At 40.0% G+C, this 23,618-nt stretch overlaps 2 protein-coding genes across 8 annotated transcripts in view; both read right to left on the reverse strand.

The window, feature by feature from the left end:
- TSG101 (tumor susceptibility 101) overlaps positions 1-10,549 on the reverse strand; it is a 52,455-nt gene extending 41,906 nt beyond the window's left edge. Inside the window, 2 exon segments of the mRNA XM_017858087.1 lie at positions 2,253-2,337; positions 9,443-10,549. Coding sequence (XP_017713576.1) covers positions 2,253-2,337; positions 9,443-9,484 — 127 coding nt within the window. The 5' untranslated portion in view covers positions 9,485-10,549.
- Positions 10,550-13,985: 3,436 nt separating this feature from the next.
- Positions 13,986-23,618, reverse strand: part of UEVLD (UEV and lactate/malate dehyrogenase domains) — a 72,989-nt gene continuing 63,356 nt past the window's right edge. For 5 of the 7 annotated variants that reach the window (XM_017858112.1, XM_017858122.1, XM_017858139.1 and 2 more), the window contains 3 exons: positions 18,638-18,698; positions 16,566-16,689; positions 13,986-14,772 (listed from right to left, as the gene is read on the reverse strand). In XM_017858112.1, the coding sequence (XP_017713601.1) occupies positions 14,605-14,772; positions 16,566-16,689; positions 18,638-18,698 (353 nt within the window). In that variant the 3' untranslated portion in view covers positions 13,986-14,604. Of the gene's footprint in view, positions 14,773-16,565; positions 16,690-18,637; positions 18,699-23,618 lie in introns of those variants that run through there. The other 2 variants (XM_017858121.1, XR_001882592.1) reach the window with 2 other exon arrangements.

A 23,618-nucleotide genomic window follows, 5' to 3' on the forward strand; every position in this document is an offset into this window, starting at 1 on the left:
TCGCTCTGTCGCCCAGGCTGGAGTGCAGTGGCCGGATCTCGGCTCACTGCAAACTCCGCCTCCCGGGTTCACGCCATTCTCCTGCCTCAGCCTCTCGAGTAGCTGGGACTACAGGCGCCCGCCACCTCGTCCGGCTAGTTTTTTGTATTTTTTTTTCAGTAGAGACGGGGTTTCACTGTGTTAGCCAGGATGGTCTCGATCTCCTGACCTCGTGATCCGCCCGTCTCGGCCTCCCAAAGTGCTGGGATTACAGGCTTTAGCCACCGCGCCCGGCCGGACAGCTATTATTTCTAACAATGATTTGGAATTAACACTATACACATAGGGGAAAGGTTGTAATGTGCAGTACAAAAACAAAGAACTATAGCCATCTACTGTGTAATGTTTGGGTCAACAATGGACTGCATATAAGACACTGATCCCATAAGATTACTATACTGTGTTTTCAATGTAACTTTTCTATGGTTAGATACATAAATACCATTGTGTTACAACTGCCTATGGTATGCAGTACAGTAACATCTGGTATAGGTTGTAGCCTAGGAGCAACAGGCATGCCATATAACCTAGGTGTATCCTAGTAGGATATACCATCTAGGTTTGTCTAAGTACACTCAATGATGAAATCGCCTAATAATGCATTTCTCAGACCGTATCTCTATCACTACAAAATGCATGACCGTACATTGTTGACCTTTGTTCTTTTACTTACCGTTAACGAATGTAAGCTACACTGCAATGTATTCTGATTTTGTGCATTTTAAAAAAGAAAACCACCTTATATAAATGTGGGGCTTTGTTTACTCTAAAAGAATTTGGTAACAATGATTTACACTTGGTACAGCCATATGAAACTATACAAGATTTGATAACGGAGTCTTTGTCAGTTTTGATCAAAACTGTCAGTATGTGGACAGAAATAAGGTAGGCTGAGATGAGAAGGAATTGTGACCTAGGTTTGGAAGGACTTTGGGTTCATGTCTTTATTGTTTCAGGAAATGCAGAACTGACTGCCACTCTGTTCCTTCCCACCTCTCTTCACCAGTTTCCTAATGTTTTCAAAGCCTTGGAAGCAAGTGAAATTTAGCAAGTCTCAGCTACAAAATTCAGTTCCTTGCCTTCAGAGTTAAGGGTCTCACAATGGACAAGAAGCAGCATGGGTTTTCCCTCGGCCCTGGCATATTAAGTATTTTCAAGGAGACATGGTAGAAGAGATTATGTTAGGATTTGGCAGGGACAGAAAAGACTATTTTAAAAAAAGGGAAACTCCAAGCATTGTCATGTCTTACAACTTTATTTTGTCTCAACAGAAAGTAGAGACAAACTGACATGCTTACCTACTTTATAGAATTAAAGACCACATTAAATAATATTTTCCTCAACTATAAAATGAAAGGGATGGTCTAGAGTATAGTTTTGCAAAATGTGTTCCTGAAAATATAAAGAGACTATGGGGGCAGGGAGGTTCAGCAGTTAAATAACTTTAGGATGTATTATACAATATATCCTTGCTCATCTCAGTGATACACAACACATTAGCATATTAAAGGCTCTGAGAAATCTTCACGCAATGAAACTCAATTTTGTTTAATCCATAAGTTGCTCAAGCTTAACTATAGAATTCTGCCTCTACCCCTGTCCCCAGCACAACTAAGGGTCTAGAGACAAAACTTTGGGAAACGGACTAAACTATCTTTAACATGCCCTCCTAGGTTTAAATTTGCATAGTTCTATGTTAGAGGTTTTTTTTCTTTTTTTGAGACAGAGTCTTGCTCTGTTGCCCAGGCTGGAGTGCAGTGGCCCGATCTCAGCTCAATGCAACTGCTGCCTCCTGGGCTCAAGCAATCCTCCCACCTCAGCCTCCTGGCTAGCTGGGAATACAGGAGTGCCAGGCCAACTTTATGTATTTTTTTGTTGAGACAAGGTTTCACCATATTGCCCAAGCTGGTCTCAACCTCCTGGGCTCAGTGGTCCACCCACCTCAGCGTCCCAAAGTGCTGGGATTACAGAAATGAGCCACCACGTCCAGCTAGAGTATTTTTTTTTAACATAAAAAACTAAAACTAAAAAAATATAAAATGTTTTTATTAGATCTTCTAATTTGCTACCTTCCAGTAGTTTTATTAGGTGGTGGTGCAGTCCTACAATTGAAAAATCCACAAACCTCAAAGGAAAATGGAAAAAATTACAATAATTAACAAAGAGAGTAAACTCAAAGTATAGAAATTGTGATTTTTATTGCATAAACTCACCATATGAATCCAAAACAGGTTTGAGATCTTTGTATAGAGTAATAACATTGACAGTTTCACGTACAGTTAGGTCTCTGTATTTGTACTGAAAAGCAAAATCGCGTAAGAATTTAGTTTAAAACCAATACATGTATTTTAGAGCGGATGAATTTTCTTAAAATCTTTTTCACTAATCGTTAGCATTAATGAAAGCCTCAAAGAACCTAAAAACCCCACAATCCTATTATCACACTAAAATAATCACTATTTCCGTAACATCAGTAAATATCTATAGTCTCAAGTCATGTTTTTTATGTTTTCAGTTTGAATCAGCATCCTAATAAAGTCCACACATTGCATTTGTTAAAATGTCTCTTAAGTCCCTTTTAATTTATATTCTTTATACCATATAATTCACACATTTAAAAAGTATAGTTCTATGGTTTTTAGTACATTCGGAGTTGTGTAACCACCACTGTAATCAACTTCAGAACATTTTCACCATCCCTAAAGAAATGCATACCATTTAGCAATCACCCCCCATTCTACTTTGCCCCCAGCCTTCATCCTAGACAACCACAAATTTGTCTCTGTAGATTTGCTTATTCAAACGTGATCTTTCATGACTAAATTCTTTCACTTAGCATGTTTTCAAGATTATCCATGTTGTAGCATTTATCTGTACTTCATTCCTTTCATTTATTTTGGAGACAGTCTCGCTCTGTCACCCAGGATGAAGTAAAGTGGCACAATCACAGCTCACTGCCACCTCAAACTCCAGGCTCAGTGATCCTCCTGCCTCAGCCTCCCAAGTACACAGAACTACAGGTATGTGCCATCATGCCCAGCTTATTTATTTTTATTTTTGTAAAGACAGGGTCTTGCTATATTGCCCAGGCTGGTCTCCAACTCCTGGCCTCAAGCAATCATCTCGCCTCAGGCTCCCAAAGTGTTGGGATTTACAGGCATGTATGGCCCACTTCTTACTGCACGTTTTATTTATCTACTGTTCAGCTGAAAAATACTTAACTGATTGGCACATCTCTATTTTTGCTCCTTAGAATTTGTTAAAGACATTTGTTCATTTGTCTTACAGAGGCTCTCATGGTTTGGAATGTGTTAATTGTATACCTTTAGTATAGTTTCATAGATACATGTTTCTGTGAGTTAGTTGGATCTACAGGTTATTATCCTCATGATTACAAAATTTCCAGCCGGGCGTGGTGGCTCACGCTTGTAATCTCAGCACTTTGGGAGGCCGAGGCGGGCGGATCACGAGGTCAGGGGTTCGAGACCAGCCTGGCCAACACAGTGAAACCCCATCTCTACTAAAAACACAAAAACTAGCTGGGAATGGTGGCATGCATCTGTAATCCCAGCTACTCAGGAAGCTGAGGCAGAAGAATTGCTTGAACCCGGGAGGCAGAGGTTGCAGTGAGCCGAGATCATGCCATCAAATTCCAGCCTGGGCGACAGAGCTAGACTCAGTTTTTAAAAAAAAATTTTTTTTCCTTTTATATTTTTTTCCTCTTCTTTCTCTGATAAGATCACTTCATAGAGGATAATGTTTTTCATCATGGACCACAACATATCTGAGTATCTCTGTGATGTTAGCAACCACTGATGCTCAATGTCTAGAGACCTGGTCTCTTCAAATCCACTCCAATTAGGCTTCTATACTCAGTACTTCACTGAAATTGTTCAGTAAGGTCACCAATAACTGCCACATGATATGTAATGACCAATACTATCTTTGTCTTACTTCATCTATCAGCAATATTTGACCAAGCTGATTCAGCAATATTTGAGCAAACTGATTCCTTCCTTTCCCCCCGCTTCTTTTTTTGAGATAGGGTCTCACTCTGTCGCCCAGGCTAGAGTGCAGTGGTACGATCATGGCTCACTTCAGCCTCAACCTCCTGGGCTCAAGTGATACTCCCACCACAGCCTCCCAAGTAGCTGGGACTACAGGCATGCACCATCACACCTGGATAATTTTTAAATTTTTCATAGAGATGGGATCTCACTGTGCTGCCCAGGCTGGTCTCAAATTCCTGGGCTCAAGTGATCCTCTCACCTCAGCCTCCCAAAGTGTTTGTATTACAGGTATGAACCACTGCACATGGCCCCTTCCTAATTTTTTTTGAGACAGGGTCTGGCTCTGTCACCCAGGCTGGAGTGCAGTGGTATGATCTCAGTTCACTGCAACCTCCGCCTCCCGGGGTCAACTGATCCTTCCACCTCAGCCTCCCAAGTAGCTGGGACTACAGGTATGCGCCAAGATGTCTAGCTAATTTTTGTGTATTTTTGATAGAGCTGGATTTCACCATGTTGCCCAGGCTAGTCTTGAACTTCTAGGCTCAAGCAATCTGTCCACCTCAACCTCCCAAAGTGTTGGGATTAGAGGCATGAGCCATCATGGCCAGCCCCCTTCTCTTAAAATATGTTCTTCATTTGATTTCCAGGACATCAACTGTTCTCCTGAACTCTGCCTGTGCCTTCTGGGTTTCTTTGCTGGCTTGTTCTCTTAACCTAACCAATTATTATTGAGTGCAGGCTAAGTCCTTGGTCTTCTTCTCTATCTAAACTCATTCCTTTGATCTCCCTCATGGTTGAAAATATAATTTATATGTTGAAAACCCTCAAATTAAAATTTTCCAATCTTAACCTTTTTTCTGAACTCCAGAAAATGTATATACAATTACTAATTTGACATTTCCCCTTGGATATCTAATGAATGTCAAATTGAATATGACCAAAACTGAACTCCTTATCTTCCCCCCAAATTTACTTCTCCAATGTCTTCCATATGTGTATACATACATATCCTTCCAGGTGCTCAGGCCAAAAACCTTGACGTTATCCTCGATGCCCTCTCTTTTCTTCACATCCACAGCCAATCTGTCAAAATATCCTGTTAGCTTTGCCTTCAGCATACATCCGGTATCTCCATAGCTACAGTCCTGGTCTAAGCCACCAACACCTCTCACCTAGATTACTGCAACAGCCTCTTTATGGTGTCTCTGCCTCCATCGTTAACCCACTACAGTCTAGTCTCAACATAGCAGCTAGAGTAATATTGGTAACAACTGAAACAGAGCAATGGCTTTTCATCATACTCCAAGTAAACGCCAAGGTCCTTACAATGGCCTGCAAGGTCCTCCAAACCTCTCATACCATTGATGCTCTGTCTAGACCCATACCACCACTTCCTCCCTTGCTCACTCCAGTCCAGCCACCATACCCTCCTTTGTTGTTCCTCTATCATGCATGACAAACTTCTATGAGCCTTTGCATTTGTTTTTCCTTCTTTCTGAAATGTTCTTACCCCAGATTGTTCCAGGTTTGTTTTTTCTCTTGAGACAGGATCTCGCTCTGTCACCCAAGCTGGAGTACAGTGGTGTGATCACAGCTCACTGCAACCTCAAACTCCTGGGCTCAAGTGATCCTCCCATCTCAGCCTCCCAAGTAGCTGGGATTAGAGGTGTGCACCACGACTGGTTAATTTTTAATATTTTTAGTAGAGAAGAGACAAGGTCATGCTATGTTGCACAGGCTGGTCTGGAACTCCTGGCCTCAATGCGATCCTCTAGCTTCGGCCTCCCAAAGTGCTTGGATTTCAGGTGTGAGCCCCATGCCAACCACACAGTTTCTTTACCTCTCAGGTGAGCTCAAATAGATTTTTTCAGAAAGACCTCTCTTTACTATCAGATACAAAACTGTGACTCATCCCATTTCCACACCCTAGCACTCCCCATTTCCCTTTCCTGCTTTATTCTCTCTAAAGCACTTATCACTTTCCAACATACTACTTGATTTATTATTTATTACCTTTTATAAAAATTTAAATTCCAGAAGCATAGTTTTTTTTGTCCTATTGTTCACTGTTGCATCCCTAGAGCCTAAAACAGTGTGAGGGACATATCAATCTTTATTTTATTATTTTTATTTATTTGTTTGTTTTTGAGATGGAATCTCGCTCTGTTACCCAGGCTGGAGTGCAGTGGCATGATCTCAGCTCACTGCAACCTCCACCTCCCAGGTTCAGGCAATTCTCCTTCCTCAGCCTCCTGAGTAGTTGGGATTACAGTCATGTGCCACCATGTCTAGCTAATTTTGTATTTTTAGTAGAGACAGGGTTTCACCGTTGGCCAGTCTGGTCTCGAACTCCTGACCTCAAGTGATCCGCCCACCTCAGCCTCCCAAAGTGCTGGGATTACAGGCATGAGCCAGCACACCTGGCCAATTTTGTTACTGTTTAAATTTTTTTTCATTTTTTACTTTTTGAGACAGGTTCTCACTCTGTCATAGCTCACTGTAACCTTGAATTCCTGGGTTTAAGTAATCCTCCTGCTTCTCCTTCCCAAGTAGCTAGGACTACAGGTGCATGCCACCAAGTCTGGCTGATTTTTAAATTTTTTGTAGAGACAGAGTCTAGCTGTGTTGCCCAGGCTGATCTTGAACTCCTGGCCCCAAGTGATCCTCCCATCTCTACCTCCCAAAGTACTGGGATTACAGGGATGAGCCATCACACCAGGCCCACAGTTTTCTTCTACTTATTTAGCAGTGACTGCGCCTCTAGAAATGCTGTAGATAAACTATGTAAAAATATAAGTATGTATGAAACATCTAAAGTGGAAAGTTGTTTCTTTAAAGCAAGAGGGACTAATCTGGTATAAATATACCTCTGTTAATTGCAAAAATGGTAACAGAGAAGGGTGTTAAAAGTTATGTTGAAATTGGGAGCTAAGATAATGCTCAAGGGAAAAAAAGATCTTTTATAATATACATACAAAACATAAGGCAGGTGGCCAGAGTACCATGATGGGTGTGGAGAGCCTACAATCAGATAAAGAGAAAACAATAATGACCTTCACCCTAGCCATGTGTGCAGGGTCCTGGCTAACAATTCTTACATCAGACCACACCAGCTGAAAGGAAAACATTTCAAGCCCTTCTTTAGGAGGAAGGAGCCCCACAACTGCTTCTATTACTCTACTTGCTATTCTTACCTGTCTAAAATTCATAGGTTAGACAGAACAGACGCTGATGCTCAGAATCGTCATAATCACATACAGGAGTCTCAATTTTCCAGATATTGAGTGAAGGACCAAAAGACAGGTAGAATGCTCTCTCCTACCTCTTCCCTACCTCTGTTTTTGTTTCTAGAGTAATCACAGGTTGGCTGCAGGGGGAGGCAGGCAGAGGTATAAAATATCTTCTGAACATGCCTTGCCTTTGTCTTTGATGGCAGGTTTCTCTAGAGGACGCTTAGGAAACTTAGTAAGGGTATAAAAAATAAGCTAATATTTGAATATTCTTGCTCTTTATATGAATATACACATACATTAAGGAATAATTTTTTTTTTTTTTTTGAGACGGAGTCTTGCTCAGCCACCCAGGCTGGAGTGCAGTGGCTCGATCTTGGCTCACTGCAACCACCGTCTCCCGGGTTCAAGCGATTCTCCTGTCTCTGCCTCCTAAGCAGCTGGGATTACAGGCACCCGCCATCATGCCCGGCTAATTTTTGTATTTTAGAAGAGACGGGGGTTTCACCATGTTGATTAGGCCAGTCTTGAACTCCTGACCTCAGGTGATCCACCTGCCTTGGCCTCCCAAAGTGCTAGGATTACAGGTGTGAGCCACCGCGCCCGGCCCAAGGAATAAATCTTAATGACTACGCTATCAATTTAAAGATAAAAAATGTCATGGATGCCAGGCGTGGTGGCTCACGCCTGTAATCCCAGCACTTTGGGAAGCCAAAGCAGATGGATTACTGAGGTCTGCAGTTGAAGACCAGCCTGGCCAACATGGTGAAACCCTGACTCTACTAAAAATACAACAATCAGCTGTGTGAAGTAGTGGGCACCTGTAATCCCAGCTACTTGGGAAGCTAAGGCAGGAGAACCGCTTGAACCTGGGAGGCAGAGATTGCAGTGAGCCAAGATCGCAGCACTGCACTCCAGCCTGGGTGACAGAGCAAGACTCTCAAAAAAAAAAAAAAAAAGTAATGGAACAGATACTCTTCAGCTACATACTATGTGAAACAATATACTGTTTTTTCAAAAAGTGATATATAAAAGTTACAACATGGATCTTTACCTGGGTCACAATCTTCTATGGCTTCCCACACGTCCTCTGTAACTAAGGATAACTAGTTTATCAAAACAAAACCAAGAAGCCTAAAATATATGATTACACAACCAAGGTATGCTTTATTTTGAAAACTGTCACTTTCTCTTTAGAGGTTACTTGGTCTTCAATCAAGGACTATGGGGGCGATTTAACCGGAAAAGTCCGTTTTTAAAAATGTTTTATACATAATGTGTTTTATTAAAAATTGAAACCGCTTAAACCGCTGATTGCTACCATTCTTGCTTTGACAAAACTATCCGAAGCTAACACGTTGAACTGGTCAGGACTCAACTCCCAATCATTTTACATGTTTTGGAAAATTACAACAAAACATAACAAAAGCCATTCCACTCTGGTGTGAGGTGCCACGTTTGAAGTAATTATATAAATAAATCATGGCTTTAAAATACAAAATGCTTAACCGCTTTTTTAAAAATTGAAAAAAAAAACCACTAGCTTTGAGCCGTGAAGATCATAAATTAAGCTCAAGGCAAATAAATACGCATTATAAGAAGCATACACTTAAGAGTAGTTACTCTTAGCAAATCCCTGAAACGGTAATGGTATGTATTTCAGTAAGGGACTGGTATTTTGGCTTCTCTGGACTTTTCTGGAGAATACAAAACTGAAAAGGCCACAATCTCTGCGGGCCAGCAAAAGAAAGGCTAAGACTGGAGGATCCCTGGATTGGGACAGGAATAGAGGATTGCCTCAGATCTAGAACTAAATATGATTCCGTCTTTGTGTTTATAAAAACTAAGACGAAAACCACACTGCCCCACAGACAGCTCCAAACTCTGTGGAAGAGAGAAGGGCGGGTGGGCGGCAGGTGTCAGGCAGTTTCCGCTCCACGTCTTTGTCGACTGTCGCCGCCCCCCACCCTCCCAGCTCCCGTACGGGGATTCCCGCACCAGGCGACAGGCGCCTCGGGGCGGGGGTCTGAGAAGGTGGCTAAGGGCTGCACTGGGGCTTCCGGCCCGTCTGGGAAGCTTGTTTGGCTGGGCCGGGACGGACTCGGCAGGGCGCGGAAGGGAGCGGTGGGCGCGCGCTGGAGGGCGAGCGCGTCGCAGCCTCACCTTGGACACCATTTTCTTGAGCTGGCTCTCCGACACCGCCATGACGGCCGCCTCGCGACTCCCTTCCCCGCAGGCAGAGTCAGCCGCTGCTGGGCTGCCCCAAGCCGTCCCACACAATCGCACACCCCCGACCCAGCCTCAAACAACAGGAAGTCGGAACCAAGGCACCACTTCCGCTTCCACTACGTCACTTCCGGGCTGCCATCCTGCGGGCAATTGTGGACAGCGTGTGGGATTGAGAGAGGCTTGATGGGGTAGGTTCCAACCAACCCTACCCTCGAGTGCCGGATTCAGCAGGACGAATCAGGTCCCAAAGATGTGGGCAAGACTGTTCCGAGGGTCGAAACTCTGGTTCAGGATAAGATTGGCAGGTATTTCACAGAGTTGACTTGAGGAAGCTAGTGCCGGAAAGGGAAGAAGTAGGAATGGCTTGCCAATGAGCCTTAATGACTGATTCATCAAGTGGGAGGGCACTGCACTGGCAGTCAGAGTGTTGTGTCACTGACTTGCCCTTGTGATGATGGTAGGCTAGTGCATTTCTAGCTCAGGCATAAGTTTCTCCCGACTGTAAAGTGATACACTTGTATTAGATGATGCCCAGTGTTCCTCTAATTAGTGATTTTTTTTTAAGCTTTAAAGACCTTCATACTACGTTGGCAAGGGTCAAATGTAGAGCCTTTGTTTCACGAGAAGCCAGATAGTAATTTCTTCTCCAGGAAACCATTCCCTAAGTCAGAATTTCTCCTGTACCCAGACATAATGATAATACAGGCCGTATTTTACCTGGTGCTGTATTTTTGTACCTGTCCACTGTCAAAATCCAAGCCCTTGAAGGCAGGCTTACTTCAGATCTTCATTGCCTTGCACAATGCAAGGGTAGGTACTTCCATCTTAACTGAATTTTTACTTCCCATAAAAATTCTTCATGGTGGCTTACATTAGTTATCATTACACATCACCGTCAGTTTTGTAACCACAGTGTCATTCAAGGTATCGTACAATTTTGAGTTTGATGATGAGATGTGTGACAGTTTCGATTATTTTAGTACAGCCCTAATGAGAACAAGGCTGTGGTATTGATTCCCTTCAAAGTTGGCATCTAAATGAAGGTCATATTCACAAGGAGGGTCTAACTGAAAGCATGTAGAAGCATCATTATAAACTGTTGCTAACACACACAAATAAAGGCTATTCCAAAAGGTATTGTTTTTCTTTTCTTTTTTTTTTTTTTTTTTGAGACAGTCTCACTCCATCGCCCAGGCTGGAGTGCAGTAGTGCCATCTCAGCTCACTGCAACCTCCACCTGTTTTCCAACTCCTTAGTTAAGCATACAGTTCCAGTCAAACCAAACTAGAGGTCAGTCTGTCCTTCCATTTTACTTGCTGTTTTATGTCTTTTAAAAGCAATGGGCTTTTCAAACTGTTCTTAAAGCCACGGCTTAACCAGGAGTCCCTTTAATTAGAGCAACTGTACCTTTATGAATTGGAGGAATGCCAGGTAATATTATTTATATATTTTATAAATATAAATTTATATTAAAATTTTATGTGTGTGTATATATATATATATTTTTTGAGACGGAGTTTTGCTCTTGCTGTCCAAGCTGGAGTGCAATAGTATGATCTCGGCTCACTGCACCTCTGCCTCCCAGGTTCAAGCGATTCTCCTGCCTCAGCGTCCTGAGTAGCTGGGATTACAGGTGCCCACCACCACACCCAGCTAATTTTTTATATTTTTAGTAGAGACAGGATTTCACTATGTTGGCCAGGCTGGTCTGATCCTCTCACCTTAGCCTCCCAAAGTGCTAGGATTACATGTGTGAGCCACTGTGCCCAGCAATATATTGTTTAAAAAGCTTTCTTGCTGCATGTTTACCATCAGTCTTTTGCAATCTTTCAGGGTCAACACTATACCTCAATATACAGTGTTAACTTCTTATCTATTTCATTGGAACCATGAAGGATTGAATGTGTGTGGGGAAAAAGTCTTTGTGGTTTTAGAAATAGCAAAATCAGTTAATTTTTTGATGTGAAGGTAACAGTAGTTGAAATGCGTTTGAAAGTTGCTTGCCATTTCAACACTAAATACGAGTTTTTTCCACTCATTAGGCATTTTGATTTCTATCCTCACGTATATTAGTGGAGAATTTTAAATCCCCCGATTATCACAGATGAAAACACAAATAAGCTGATGGTGCACCTGCAGTCCCAGCTACTCCATTGGCTGAGGCAGGAGGATTACTTGAGCCGGAGTTTGAGTCCAGCCTGAGCAATATAGTGAGAACCTGGCTCAAAACAAAAGATTTTAAAAGTTTTCTTGCTAAAATAATTTTAAAAGTTTGAAAACAATTGATAAAATCTAGTCTCTTCATTTTACACAAAATAACTAAATATCCTGGGTGCTGTGTGAATTGTATGAAAAAATCTCCTTAATCTGAATGTTTCCTTTCACTTAATAAATGAAGTATCACCTGGTGATTTTGAAATCAGTTTATTTTGTTCATTATTCTTAATATTTAAGGAAAACAATGTAAAATGGAAAAAAGTTTGTCTTCTGCTACATCAAAAAAGCATTTTAATCCAAACCCCACTAAAAATTATAACAAGCTCTGCATGATTTTGTAAAAATAAAAACATGAAAGTTAACAAGCATTGAGAATGTCAAATTATCACAAAATCATAGGGAGGTGATGGTGGTGATATTGCTTCTTGACTTACACTGGGATTTACAACATGATTACTAATATACTTAACACTCAAAGAAATATCTGATACAGAGAATTACTTCTTCATTGTGGCCTTCCAGAGGGCAAAGACTATTATTCATCTTCGAATAGTCAAATTCTAACACAGTATTTGGAATAACAGTAGGTGTTAAATAAACATTTGTTGTATTGACATGTTCCTTTTATAATTAATGAGTTATTGGTAATTTATTATACAATATTTTCTGGTTATTGTTCAAAAGCATATTACATATTATCTAACTTTTAGATATCAAATATTAGAAAAGGCTAGTTTAAAAACAATAGTTCTTTCAGTTTTACTTTCCTATTTCATAAAAAAGGACAGTAAGAATACATTGTTAGGGTAACATGAACTAATTCGCATGCATATTGAAATTATATAGACCTAAATGCTTTTCTCTTCAAATATCCAAGGTTTTTATCCAGTTAACTCTGGTGGGAATCTTTCCAAGCATATTAAATCTTTTCTGCTTTCCTAAACATGGGTTACTGAATATAATTTCACCTTTTCTTTGACTAAAGTTCATCATTATAAGCATTCCTTATTACACTAAAACAGCGTTAGTTTGCCTATTTCCTCTTTACCTAGGATGTGTCTGGCCTTATAAACCCTCTTATCTCCATCTGGATTAACCTATTATATGCTTGCTTTATTTTTATTTTTATTTTTTTAGAGACAGGGTCTCACTGTGTTGCCTAGAGTGCAGTGGCATGATCATAGCTCATTGTAATCTTGAACTTCTGGGCTCAAGCAATCCTCCTGCCTCAGCCTCCTGAGTAGCTGGAACTACAGGTGCACAGCACCACACCTGGCAAATTTTTAAACTTTTTTTTTTTTTGAGATGGAGTCTCGCTCTGTCGCGCAGGCTGGAGTGCAGTGGTGTGATCTCCACTCACTGCAAGCTCCGCCTCCTGGGTTCATGCCATCCTCCTGCCTCAGCCTCCCAAGTAGCTGGGACTACAGGCACCTGCCACCATGCCCAGCTAATTTTTTGTATTTTTAGTAGAGACGGGCTTTCACCGTGTTAGCCAGGATGATCTCTATTTCCTGACCTCGTGATCTGCCTGCCTTGGGCTCCCAAAGTGCTGGGATTACAGGCATGAGTCACCACGCCCAACCCATGTTTGTTTTTTATAAAAGCATGCCCTTACATGAGAATAAAAGTAATCCTTTCATGGTGTATAGGACCCCAACTTTAGGGTCTTTTGATAACTATTTTGGCTGTTAAGCCTTTTCCCCTTTTAGTGCCTAGAAAAGTAGAGGTTGTATGGATAAGTGCCCCTTAATAGCCAAGACTTCTTGAGGACTAAACCTCAGTTTCCTTTTATAAAATGATGATGGTAATAGTCCCTACCTCAGTGGGCTGTTGTGAGGATTCAGTAAAATAATAAAGTGCTTATCATGCCTGGTATATATGAAGTGTTAATGTTAACTATTACTATTAGTTGTAATGTCACAATAGTAATAATAAGCTATCTTTCACATAAGAAAATATTGCTGTTGATCCATCACCAAAGTGTGTGTACTCTGAACTGTATGATCAGGAGAGGTTAAAGGATTTGCTCAGAACAAATAATGGGGAGAGTCCATTTGACCTCTCCCTATTATGACCAATGTTTTTAATGAAAATCTCATAGTTTGGCTCTAAAGTAAGCTACTTGGCTTTCATTCATAATCTATTTCTACTAAAAATATACATTTGTCTATGGTTCTACTAATATCACAATTAATTTATGAGATGTTGGAGATCTTATATACTCCAGGAAGAAGTTATAGAAAATTTCACAAAGTCCCACTGGAAATTAAATTAAACTTTTAATGCATATCATTTTAAAAATTCACTTTCCATTTTCTGTTTTAAAGTGCATGTAAAATTCTTTTCCATTTTTTGGTAGCTAATTAATTTGAAGAAGGGAAATACAATGCTTTACTATTACTACCAACAGGATTTTACACAAGAAACATTAGTAACTTAAGCTGTGGATCCTGTGAATGTACAACTGACACAGATTTTGTAAATCTGTGCCTTGAACTTATGTTTATTATAAAAGTCAAAGGGTAATTTTCTTTTAAAGATGTATTACTTATAAAATATTCCCAAAGTGTGAATTGTGCTTTTAGTTTAGGATATATGATTTAAATTGATGCACACTTCAGATGAATGTTTACCCCTCTGTAGATTTGAAGAACAGCATAGATATCTCAAGAACCCCAAATAAAATTAATTTTTCCCCTCCTTATGTAACTTCTTAAGGATTTAAATCCCAAAGCTAATCAAGAAACCCTCTACTTTAACCAAGCAGTTTGTAAGGATAAATAGCAGGATACAGAAATTCTCAAACCTATATATATTGGTAAAATTAAATGACTTTTCCCTTTAGGTAGAGGTTCAGCCTCTCAAATTGCATTTGAGAATCAAAGTTTTAACTGTTGTTGGAGACCATGGATTGAGGATGCACTGCTTTGGAGTTTCTCAGAAACTGTATCTTCTTTCAGTGTGGTTTTGATGACTTCAGATACTCCACTGATTCCAAGGATGCAAGGCAAACTTAAAAACACTTCACTATTTATATCATAATAACCCTGAAATGAGAAAAATAGGGATTTTAATAGAACTAAATCACTGCAAAGAATTAATACAAAATGCATACTTTCTTGCTTTCTTAGTTCTAAGACAAAGTGATACAAGTTGGACTTAAAAGTTTTTTCTGTTCATTTACTTATTTTATTTTATTTTAGAAGTCCCAGACCTCACAATCATTCCATATGATTTTGTAAACTTATCATTTCAGAAAATTTTTTTGAGAAGAATTGGAAACAACTTGGTCAGGACACTCCACTTTGTGAGAATTAAGCTAGCCCCCCCTGCCAATCATGGGTACCAGGGTTGGGGGCTAAGAAAAAAGATACGTTCAGAATGGCATTTGTCCTGGCCGCGGCGCGCAGTGGCTCAGCTGTATTTCCCCAGCACTTTGGGAGGCCGAGCGCGGGTGCGATCACGAGGTAAAGGAGAATCGAGGACCATCCTCGCTAACAATGGTGAAACCCGTCTCTACTAAAAATACCAAAAAACCTAGGCCGGCGGTCGTCCACAGATGGCGGGCGCCTGTAGTCACCCAGCACTCGGAGGCTGAGGCCGGGAGAAAATGGCGTGAACCTGGGAAGCCGGAACCGCTTTGCCCACGCTGAGCCCGAGATCCGCGCCACTTGCCCACTCTAGCTGGGCGACCCACAGCCCGAGGACTCGCCGTCTCAAAAAAAAAAAAAAAAAAAAAAAAAGGAATGGATTTCCTGGTGAGGGGCATGGGATGGTCTCTGGGCACAGTCAAATGACAATAACGTCTTAAAAAAAAAAACACACTGGTACCATAATGGTATGTATTTGTGGGGCACATGTGATATTTCAGTATATGCATATAATGTGTAGTGATCAAATCAGGGTAATTGGGCTATCCATCACCTCAAACATTTATCATTTATTTGTGTGGAAAACATTCCAAATGGTCTCTTCTGGCTATTTTGTTTTTCTTTTCTTTTTTTTTTTTTTTGAGATGAGGTCTCTCTATATTGCCCAAGCTGGTCTTGAACTCCTAAGCTCAAGTGATCCTCCCACCTCTGCCTCCCAAAGTGCTGGGATTACAGGCATGAGCCACCACACCTGCCCTCTTCTAGCTGTTTTGAAATGTACAATAAATTATTAATAATCACGCTCACCCTACTATGCTGTTGAACACTAGAATTTAGTGTTCAATTCAGCCTGTCACCCAGGTTGGAGTTGCAGTGGTGTGATCTTGGCTCACTGCAACCTCTGCCTCCTGCCTCAGCCTCCCAAGTAGCTGGGATTACAGGCACCTGCCATTATGCCCAGCTAATTTTTGTATTTTTAGTAGAGAGGGGTTTCACCATGTTAGCCAGGCTGGTCTCAAACTCCTAACTTCAAGCGATCTGCCCACCTCGCCTCCCAAAGTGCTGGGATTACAGGCATGAGCCACGGCGCCCAGTCAAGATTTTATTTTTGGAGACAGGGATTCGCTGTGTTGTCCATGCTGGAGTCTGGTGACATGGCTCACTGCAGCCTCAACCTCCCAGGCTCAAGAGATTCTCCCACCCCAGCCTACTGAGTGGCTGTCACATGCCTGGCAAAGTTTTGTTTTTGTTTTTGTAAAGATGGGGGTCTCACTATGTTGCCCAAGCTGGCAGACTTCTCATAGCTAAGCAGGATAGGGCTTAAACTAAACTGCTTTCTCCTACCTGTTACTCTAAAAGCTGGTGATACTGAAGACACCTGGGGTTAGAGTATGAATAATGATTTGGCTAGTTTTGTATTAATAATATCTAAGTTTAAAATATAATGAGAGAATAAGAATAGCAATTACCTTTGCTAAAGTTGATACAGAATGCACTTTCTTCTTATTGTTTACAATACTGTCAACCATGTCAGCTACTGATAGTCCAACAGACCAGGATCTTTGACCTTTTACTCTAAGCAGTTCCATGGCTCTAGGTTACAAAAATATATGATCTCAGAAAATCCACAGAATATGCACATTTAGTTTTACATTCTGGTTAAGGTATTAATTAGATGTTTCTATGACAGAAACGAGTTATACAGCAATTGTTAGGGAAGCCTATAGATAATCTAATGTTTATTTAAACTTTTCTTAAGATGTCAGGCAGTTCAAAGAAAATACAGATGACCTAATAACATAAAAAATGTTCACTGCCATTGATATTTAACCAAATATGAATTAAAACAATAAATACCAATTTGCCTACCGATAACTGGCAAAAATTAAAAAGACTGATAATTAACTTGGAGAAACTATAAACAGGCATTCCCATAACTGCTGTTGAGAATGTAAAGTGATCTAACCTTATAAGAAGAAGATTTGGTAACATCTGATCTAGAAATTCCTCTTCTAGGTATTTATCTTATAGCAGTATGCTCAAGTGTGCAAAGATGTACATAATAAGCATGTCTGCATATTTGGAAACAACTCATCAAAAGAGGACTGGTTAAACAAATCACTACCATGTAGTACCATGTAGCTTTTGAGAAGAATAAGGTAGATTTACATGTACAATGTGCAAAAATGTCTGAGATTTATCATTAAGGAAAGAAATCAAGTTGCAAGATAGTTTGAATAACACAAATCTATATTATTATACATTTGTAGAAGCATTGAAAAACAATTTTTTCTTTTTAGAGATAGGGTCTCTATGTTGCCCAAGCTGGTCTCAAACTCCTGGGCTCAACCGATCCTCCCATTTCAGCCTCATGAGTAGAAAAAAATTTTTTGGGCATGTGGACACTAAGTTGTCAAAATGGTTGTCTCTGAAAATGGAATTACCTTAGCTTTTAATTTCTTTTAATACTTTATAGATATCTGCAGTATTTGAAATTTTATAATAAGCATACATTCTTTTGTAAATGATAAAATACATAAACACTTAAATTTTTTCCTTTTAAAAGTATAAATGCAAGATTGTATAATCAGATTAGAATGAATTATACCATACACTAATCTTCTCAATAAGAAAGAGAACACTTTTTCCAGTTGTTATATTCTAAAAGTCATAAGCTGATGGCTTCGAAAACTAAAAATGTCACCTCTCAGACTTCAGGAAAGTGTTATTATATGACAGTGAAACAACAAATGGCATGAATATAAATTCTGCGTAGAGTCCTGCCTATGGGGTACAGACCCCTGGAAGGCCTCTGGGTAAAAGCAAAAGATACAAGGATCGGTGTGTTATACTTTTTGTTTGCCTGAACATATAATATGGCTTATCCATTCACATTAGACTGATTTCCCGTTCTATTTGCATGTGATTAATAGATATTCATTTTTAAGTGGTGTGAACAAATTATCTTCTACATTAAGAAAATTGTTGGCCTGGCACAGCGGCTCACACCTGTAATCCCAGCACTTTGGGAGGCCAAGGTGGGTGGATCATGCGGTCAGGAGATTGGGACCATCCTGACTAACATGGTGAAACCCCGTCTCTACTAAAATACAAAAAATTAGCTGGGTGTGGTGGTGCACACCTGTAATTCCAGCTATTTGGGAGGCTGAGGCAGGAGAATCACTTGAACCCAGGAGGTGGAGGTTACAGTGAGCCGAGATCACACCACTGACTCCAGCCTGGTGACAGAGCGAGGCTCAGATGTTTAGATATAGAAGCAGTAAATCACTGTCTACAAATAAAGAACATGTTTTACCCTTTAAATGTGAACTGTGTTATCTGAAAAAGCTTGCAAAGAACTCTTAGATCTACCTTCAGATAAGAAATAAAAGAATATAAAACAGTGCTCCTTTATACATTTGTGTTTGTCCATACTAGTTTTGTTTCCAGAAGCCTGGTAAGTACATACTGTATAAATAGCTGTTAGCTATGAAGTACATGATTTTTCGTTGGATAAATGCAAATTTCCAGTCAGTGTTACCTGTTGGACAGCTGCACTTGAGAGGTATGACTCATTACTTCTTGGCCACTCCATGTGAGCACTAAAAATTAGATGAAGAATTAATTATGTTTTGCCAGTGATTCTCTTTGGATTAAGATGTGATAACCGATCTTTTGCAGTCAAGGGTACCTGTGCTAATATTTATATAGAAGTTTTTTCATTTCTAGCAAGTTAGATTTTTCCACTGGATGACAATAAATGTGCTATACCACTAGCCCAAGGTGAGGAAAACTCTGAACTACAAAACACATTATCCCCAAAGTCTACTTGCAGTCTCCTTACCTGTTCTCTCTTATCGGTAACAGTTCTGCAAGGGCCATTTTACTATCAAAGTAGAAATCTATAAGCACTTGACATTTGTTCTGCTGAGAAATGCACTGAGACTAATTTCACCAGGTAAGGAATAATCTGATCACCTATTTTGGGCTAGAATTTCCATAGCTATTACAGAGGCAGAGAATCCTCTTCCTTTTTTTTTTTTTTTTTTTGAGATGGAGTCTTGCTCTGTCGCCCAGGCTGAAGTGCAGTGGCATGATCTTGGCTCACTGCAACCTCTGCCTCCTGGGTTCAAGCGATTCTCACTACAGGTGCATGCCACCATACCCTGCTAATTTTTGTGTGTGTGTTTTTAGTAGAAACGGGGTTTCACCATGTTGGCCAGGCTGGTCTTGAACTCCTGACCTCGTAATCCACCTGCCTCGGTCTCCCAAAGTGCTGGGATTATCGGAGTGAGCCACCGCACCTGGCCCCAGGGTCCTGTTTTCTCAAAGAATCTTCTGGGTTACCCATTTCCTCTCACTACATCATTTATAAAAACAATTCAAAACTTCAAAGCTGTATACACAGACTGGAAATTTCTTTATATATATTTTTTCTTTTTTATTTTTTTCTGTTTGAGATGGACTCGCTCTGTTACCTAGCCTGGCGTGCAGTGATGTGATCTTAGCTCACTGCAACCTCTGCCTCCCCGTTCAAGCAATTCTGCCTCAGTCTCCTGAGTAGCTGGGACTACAGGCACCCACCACCACACCTGGCTAATTTTTATATTTTTAGTATAGATGGGGTTTTGCCATGTTAGCCAGGCAGGTCTTGAACTCCTGACCTCAGGTGATCCACCCACCTCGACCTCCCAAAGTGATAGGATTACAGGTGTGAGCCACCATGCCCGGCCAAACTAGAAATTTATATCACACTTTAATATTATTATTATTTGATACACAGTCTTACTTTGTCACCTAGGGTGGAGTACAGTGGCACTCTCTTGGCTCACTACAACCTCTGCCTCCTAGGTTCAAGCAATTCTTCTACCTCAGCTTCCCAAGCAGCTGGGATTAGAGGTGCCTGCCACCACAGCAAGCTAATTTTTGTATTTTTAGTAGAGACAGGAATTCACCATGTTGGCCAGGCTGGTCTTGAACTCCTTACCTCAGGTGATCTGCCTTGGCCTCTCAAAGTGCTGGGATTACAGGCGTGTGCCACCACACCCAGCCAAAAGTTTTTATATAAGAAAAAAACACAAAACCATGAACTGTTTTATGAAAAATATAAATACATGTGGACAAATTAAGGGATTTTTAACAATGTTTTACTTAGAAGGGTGATAGGTGGATTACTTTCTTTAAACATTAGCCCGGGTGTTTTGAAAAATGTGTTTTGGCATATATGTTTTACTTAGATAGAAGGGAAATAGGTGGATTACTTTAAAAATTTGTTACATTATTTGTATGAACTTACTTAAGTTGGAAAATTAAGGAAGGCTTCCTGGGAGAGGTGGCACTCAAGCCCAATCCTAAAGGGTAAGCAGGAGTTAGCCAAGTGAACGAGTTCAGGTAAAGGAAGCAGCAGGTCCTAAGGTAAGGAGGCATGAGAGTGCATGAACCATTCAGTAACTGCAAGTCAACCATCTGACCAGTATAGAATGCCTGGGAGAATGGGAGAAGATGAAGCAGGAAATAGATCTAAAGGTCCTGTATGTCATGTGATTCCTCCCTAGGCTATAGCTGTCGCTTGTCTCTGAAATGCCTGAAGAGAATATTTTATTTACACAACTGCTACTCTTATATCTATTTCCAAATCCTAATGTTGCTTTACTTCAAAGAGTATTTTTACATGTCTTTCTGCCAATTTTCTATTCATCACTGTCTTGCCAATCACTGTAATAATAGCTACCATTTGCTGAGTGTTTGCTCTGTGCCAGATACTGTACTAAATGCTCTAGATAAATTATCTTAAGTGACAGCAAGGAAGAGCACAGCTTCAGAGTCAGATCAGGGTTCAAATCTCAGTTCTGCCCTTCACAGATATGTAATCTTGGGCAAATTACTTATCTCATTGAGCCTTACGTTTCCTCATGTATAAATCTGGAAAACCACCACTCCTGCACAGAGAGTTTATAAAATTTAAATGAGATATGCAAAATATTTAATACACATAGTAGGCACAATAAAAAGTAATTATAATTGCAATTACTGTGATGGTATCACTTATGCAAAAGTCTAACCAGTTGGTATCTGTACATGAAACCAGCAGAGGGAGCTTCTAATCCATTTCTGACACCAGGGCCAAGGTAAATATACCTATCCATGGATATAACTAGCTCTTCACGAAGAGTAGAAGACAGAATAAAAAGTGATCACATGGTACCTCTAGAAGGCAGACAGGGAGATGGACTGGGGAGAAGTAAATAGTTAACTTCAGTATTGGTAATGTTCTTGATTTGAGTATGGATTCATCAGTGCTCAGTTATGTTTTAATACTAGCATTATGTGTGTCAAATATTACATAATACTACATTTATGCAATCTCACTTTGCATGCACCTACATCTCTCTATTTCTAGTTCCAATTTGAGACCTCAAGACAGAATTACTGCATCTCTTCCCTGTGGTTTTATCCTACTTCCCTTGGACCTCTCTCAGAGTATGTCAATACAGCCTTCCAATCATTTCCAGTATTAGACTCAAAGTTTCCTAAAGACAGGGTCAGGTTCTTACACATCTATATAGTTCTAACAGCAGTCAACACAGTGTTTATTGAGCAAAGCAGGTGGTCAATAAATGTTTCTGAAAATAAATTCCTACATTTGGGATGAAAGGTCATTTAATCAAACACAAACTGCTTTTTGGTAGGTTTTAAATTGTTCCTCTTTGAAGAGCTCACAATAACTTATACTAGATTGTTTTCTTCCTTTACCCAAATATACTAGGTTAGGGTAGGTGGTATATTTATCATGTCACATCAGCCTGTATTTTCTCTTTATGAGACCTGAGAAATTAATACAACCATATTTCATACATTCTCACTCATTCAATATTTATTGTATATCAACTATTCCTCAAAACTTGTAAATTAGAGAGGCTGGTTAAATAAATTATGGTATATCCAGTAGTTTAAAAGAATGAATGAGCTCTATGTTACTGTGCATTCATTCCACAATCATATTGGTAAATAAAAGGGCAAGGTGAAGAATGATGTATGATGTCTATTACACATGTGTGCTTGTCTATACATAGAATATTTCTGGAAGATTATAAAAGAGACTGATAACTGTGATTGTCCCTAGGGAGAAGGATTGAGTGTCTGGCATCTAAGGGAGACTTTTCACTGCATATCTTTTGTACTTATTTTACAGTGTGAATGTACTACTTTTTCAACTAAAAGAACTTAAAAAATTTGCACTCTAAGGAGAAGGTCATACACAAATAAGAACAAGCAGCAGGACAACCTAAGAAACATGATGAGACAATATGTAGTTTATTACCTTATAGACTGAAATAGCTTTAGCTCAAAGGAGTGAAGAAATCACTGTGTGATCAGGAAAAAACCTTTATTGTATAAGGGGTGCTTGACTTAGACCTTGAAAGATATCAATAAGATGGCCGAGAAGGCAAAGGGATTATAAGGGAGGTAAACAAAGTGGGTAAATGTCCCTGTGGCAAAGCTGTGGGGTAGGCCTGGGAGACAAAAGACCTGGGTGCTAGTCCTTTGACCCTAAAAGCTGTAGGGTTCCAGGCAGGTCACTTTTACAATGCCTACATTCACTGGCTCCCTAAAACAAAATGTAATAGATGGTCCCTTCCAGCTCTCTCGTAACATGGCTATCTCCCAAACTATAACTGGGAGGAAAGATTAGGGTAATATTTTGGGGGTCCCTGAGTGCCAAGCAATGCAATTTAATGGTTTGGTCAGAGGAAGCCTCTGAAAGCTTTTGAAAATAATAACATGTTTTAGGAAGACTGAATTAATATGTGAGAGCACACAATAAACACTCTAAGTTTTGACTAATACTATTAATTTCACATCATTTACAGGGTAGACTAGAGGGGAAGATGTGAGATGTGCAATAACCAGGCAAGCAAGAGATCAACATGGACCAGAGGGTTTGGTCTATGTTGGGTTTTGAGTTTGTTCGAATCCCTAGACATTCATTACTTGAATACATTTGCTCGAAGTTCTTGTTTGCTACCGTTTTCCAGGGTCCTGTTGATTAGTGTGTAGTGTCAGGGAGCATTTGGAGCCTCAGAAGCATTTTCGCTCAGTCACACTGTCGGGTTTTTTGAGTTTATTCTATAGGCTGCCTCATTCTAGCACTGAGTTTTCTAGTAGCCAGTGCAGATTTTTACAGATTTAAAATACTGCTTTATTTTATTAAAATGCTTTTCTTTAAAATTACATAAATACTACATATTTTACTACACAGAAAACTACAAATTTTAAGTTACCGCTAACCTAGATATCATCAATGTTAATATTTTATTTTAATGGCATCAAAGTATAGATGACACTTTAAATTCCAAGGAAATCGTTTTGAGAAGGTGATTTGCTTTGTGGAAATATGGTCTGACATCTATTTAACTTTTTAATGTGCATGGTCTCTCTCAAACTCTCCAAGTAAATTATCACCTCCTCACAGGCAGAGAGGTTCTTTTCTTTTCTTTTCTTTTCTTTTCTTTTCTTTTTTC

The sequence above is a fragment of the Rhinopithecus bieti genome, unplaced genomic scaffold (genome assembly GCF_001698545.2).
Source record: "Rhinopithecus bieti isolate Rb0 unplaced genomic scaffold, ASM169854v2 scaffold_2350, whole genome shotgun sequence".
In the NCBI taxonomy this organism is placed as follows: domain Eukaryota; kingdom Metazoa; phylum Chordata; class Mammalia; order Primates; family Cercopithecidae; genus Rhinopithecus; species Rhinopithecus bieti.